At 53.6% G+C, this 3,794-nt stretch overlaps 1 protein-coding gene across 1 annotated transcript; it reads right to left on the bottom strand.

The window, feature by feature from the left end:
• Positions 1-1,301: 1,301 nt before the first annotated feature.
• On the bottom strand, positions 1,302-3,141 carry LOC133342186 (somatostatin receptor type 1-like). The gene has a single exon (XM_061551155.1). The coding sequence runs from the start codon at positions 3,139-3,141 to the stop codon at positions 2,008-2,010; it is 1,134 nt and encodes a 377-aa protein (XP_061407139.1). The 3' UTR covers positions 1,302-2,007.
• Between the last annotated feature and the right edge of the window lie 653 nt (positions 3,142-3,794).

The following is a 3,794-nucleotide window of genomic DNA, read 5'->3' as shown; positions in this document are numbered from 1 at the left end:
TTAATTAAATAGACTTTTTAATAAATGTTTTCTCCTACAGCAGGGGTCGGGAACCTTTTTGACAGGGAGAGCCATAAAAGCCAAATATTTCTAAATATATTTCATTGAGAGCCATATAGTATTTTTAACGTATAATAAATGAAATATGTCTTACTTTTAATGAGACTTCTGGTGCTGCATGGTTTTGCTGATGGCCTTGTAGTCTGGTTCATACGTGGTGAGTTGAGTTTCATGCAGGCGTGACCCGTGAAATTTATCTTCAAAACTAATTTCTGTTTACTTTAAAATGACACAGTATTATTAAGCAATATCACAAGTATTTAAAAATCAGTTCCAAACTGATTTTTTTTTATTTTTTCAACTCAAAATTGTCTGGGAGCCATATGCCGTCACTGGAAGAGCCATATATGGCTCGCGAGACATAGGTTCCCGACCGCTGTCCTACAGCATCAGAGTGCAGCGCCACATTAAACACGCACTGCAATGACAATAGTTTAAAGCGATTTGAAGCATGTTTAATATTTTTTTTGGGGGGGGGGCAGAGCTTTGTGACGTTATATTTGAAGGGGATCCGACTTTTTGTGACGTCGTGTGACGAAGCGGGGGGGGGGGGGGGGACAAAAATCGTCCAAAATCGCGTGACGTCATTTATGGACGGCCCCTATCTCCTATATGTATTAAAAACATGTTTGGCTGGCTGGGTGAGACAGGCGGTCACGTGCAACGGACGTGCGCGTTTCGCTCCGGTAATGTGAACGTTTTTCCTTACTTGTGATTAATTCTTCCAAAAGTCACTTAATTCGAGCCGCGGTGCCGCAGTGGTTGAACCACTTGTCTCTGAACCCACCGACCCAGGGCTGGATATTCCCAAGGGCTCACGTTAGTGACGAGCGATATCTAAAGCGGGCCCCTGGGTCCGTTGCCACTCTGCCAACCGATATTTACCAGCGCGGTGAAGTATAGTCAAACTACCCCCACGACTTCTTCTTGATTCTTTCGGTAAAGTGACGTAGAAGGGAAGTAATTAAAAAATAAAAATAAAACATAATAAAATAATTTTCACGACGTTTCGGCCACAACGCAAGCAGCCGTCCACCTGAGGACGACTGACACAGCTGTGGGAATGTAAATATTTTGCCTTCATATTAATGTCAATTTTGTATGTGATCATGAACACGTGGTTGAGGTTTGGGACAATTCAGCTGCTTGAAATGACACATTTTTTTACTCAGTACATTTTTCGTAATTTTAAGTTATAATACATATTATTTTGTCTCCCCACCCCCGCCCCCCGTGTTATTCTAAATGTGCTATCAGCATCGTGTCGCGAGACCAAGAAACCCATTTTGAACTCCCGCAGTAATCAGTGCATAACCCCGTGTGTTAGAGAAGGGCCCCCGGAAGTAGGTATAATGGAACGCCATCAGAGATCGATATACGTTGCCTATTTGATCTATACGCAAGGGGGCGCACCTGTAGTGTTTTCGTCTGCACGGAAGTCAAACTATTTTTAAACCTCAGACCTGGAATGGAAACGAAGGAAGAAAACTTGACCTCATATCGTTCTGTGACGCAAAGTTAGCTGTAATAAGCCGATGCAAGGGGTAATGCAAATCCAATACGACTGTGTCGTTCCAATCATTGGTTACCGGGCTGAATCTATCCACACTTTAACCCCTGGAGGCTGAAACTGAAATTCAAACCCCAAACCGAAGCGGTGTCTATTCAGTGCCAATGAACGGACCACACGCGCCCATTGCACGTGTCTAATTCACATTTTCCATAAATACATAAATAAAAACACACAACGGCAGCAAGCACACGTACGTACACACACACACGCACACAGGTGCCAATTGGCGAACGTACCGTGTGAGTGAACAATGCAATCAAGGGTTTAAAACGTCACGAAGCAATTCTCGCCCGATACACAAAAGAGCCTTTCACAGTCAGCGGCAGCGACATCGGCATAGAACGTATTGGAACCCTCGACGGAGCCGACAAGTCTCACCGCAGCGTGGTGGAGCGAGACGCCAGCGTCCCGTTTCGACTGAGGTTCTTCAGCGTCATCTGTCCCAGCTGGATGAAGTCCTCCTCGAGGCTGTAGGCCCTGCCGCTCTTGAAGGCCGTGGTGTAATAGTCCACGGGCTCCTCGACGCCGTCCCTATCCAGCCAGCGCAGGCACAGCACGCGCTGGAACGAGCGCTTGAAGTTGTCCGAGAGGAACCCGTAGAGGATCGGGTTGGCGCAGCTGTTGGCGTAGCCCAGGATGACCGCCAGCTGGTTGACGGTGTCGCCCGGCTGACGCTCGAACGCGTTGATGAGCTGCACGATGTAGAAGGGCATCCAGCAGATGACGAACACCGTCACCACCATCATGACCATCTGCGTGATCTTGCGCTCGGAGCGCCGCCGCTGCTGCCAGCCGGCGCGCAGCGCCACGGAGCGCATCTTGGCGATGATGAGCGCGTAGCAGAGGCAGATGGCCACGACGGGCAGCAGGAAGCCCACCGTGAAGGTGTAGAACACGAACACGGCGGACCACTGCTTGCGAGGCCACAGCAGGTTGCACACCACGGAGCCGTCGCTGTTCTCCCGCGTGTCGGCGTACACGACGATGGGCAGGATGACGAGCATGGAGAGGGCCCACACGGCCACGTTGATGGCCTTGGCCACGCTCGGTCGCCGGTAGCGCGCCGCCTTGATGGGGTGCACCACGGCCACGTAGCGGTCGGCGCTGAGCACAGTGAGACAGAAGACGCTCGTGAACATGTTGATGCCGTCCACGCTGAGGACCAGGCGGCACAGCGAGGGCCCGAAGGGCCAGTGGTGCAGAGCGGTGGACGTGGCGAGGAAGGGCACGCTGAGCATGAAGAGCTCGTCGGCCACGGCCAGGTTGAGGATGTAGATGTTGGTGGCCGTCTTCATCTTGGCGTAGCGCAGGATCACGTAGATGACCATGGAGTTGCCCACGAGGCCAACGAGGCACACGACGGCGTAGATGAAGGACAGCACTACAGTGCTCGTCTCCACGGGGGAGGCGGCCGCCTCGCTGCCCGAGCCGTTGCCGCCGCCGCCGCCGTCGGACGCGTTCATGCGCTCCGCGACGCGCGCGCCTGCGCTCGAGTTCACGTCCGTCATGTCCCCGTAAGCAGCAGCAGCAGTCGTGACGGGGGGACGGTGGCGGCAGCAGCGAGAAGGTGGAACCGGAGCGGTAATACGAGGAACAGCAGCAGCAGGGACAGCGGTTGAAACTGCAGCAGTCGTAGAACGAGCAGCAACAGAAGTAAGACGAGCAGTGATTAGCAGCAGCAGCAGCGGCAGCAGCAATGGACCAAACAGACAAACTTGCGGGGGTCGTGCGGAGTCTCACTGCGCCTCTGCGCGCCGCTGCTGCTACTGCTGCCGTTGCTGTTGCCGCTGCTGCTGCTGCCGTTGCTGCTGCCGCTGCTGCTGCCGCTGCTGATGCCGCTGCTGCTGCTGCCGCTGCCGCTGCTCTTGGTGGTGCGAACTGAGCGCGCGCTCCATCGGGACAGACGACTTCGCGACGCGCGCCTCTCGCTGAAGAACGCGACTGGAGAGATTTGGATCGTCAATCGCTGCTTGTCCCGAGCGGAGCCGTGCGGGTTTGAGGCCGCATCGCCCAGGGGACGCGCTGGAAGTTGCGTCTCCCCTACAAAGGCTGCGTACACGAACCAACTGACCTCTTCCCACCTGGAGCCAGAGGGCTCCTTTGTAACCCGTCGTTATGACGCGCCGTTCATTGCAAGGTGCGGGGGGGGGGCACTTTGAAT

The sequence above is a fragment of the Lethenteron reissneri genome, chromosome 14, assembly GCF_015708825.2.
Source record: "Lethenteron reissneri isolate LAM-NWPU_2019-01 chromosome 14, ASM1570882v1, whole genome shotgun sequence".
In the NCBI taxonomy this organism is placed as follows: Eukaryota; Metazoa; Chordata; class Hyperoartia; order Petromyzontiformes; family Petromyzontidae; genus Lethenteron; species Lethenteron reissneri.
This window is presented reverse-complemented; position numbering and strand designations above follow the sequence as displayed.

What these genes read in the sequence shown, in the direction of transcription:
- LOC133342186 (XM_061551155.1), bottom strand. Translation starts at nt 3,141, where the DNA reads ATGACGGACGTGAACTCGAGCGCAGGCGCGCGCGTCGCGGAGCGCATG.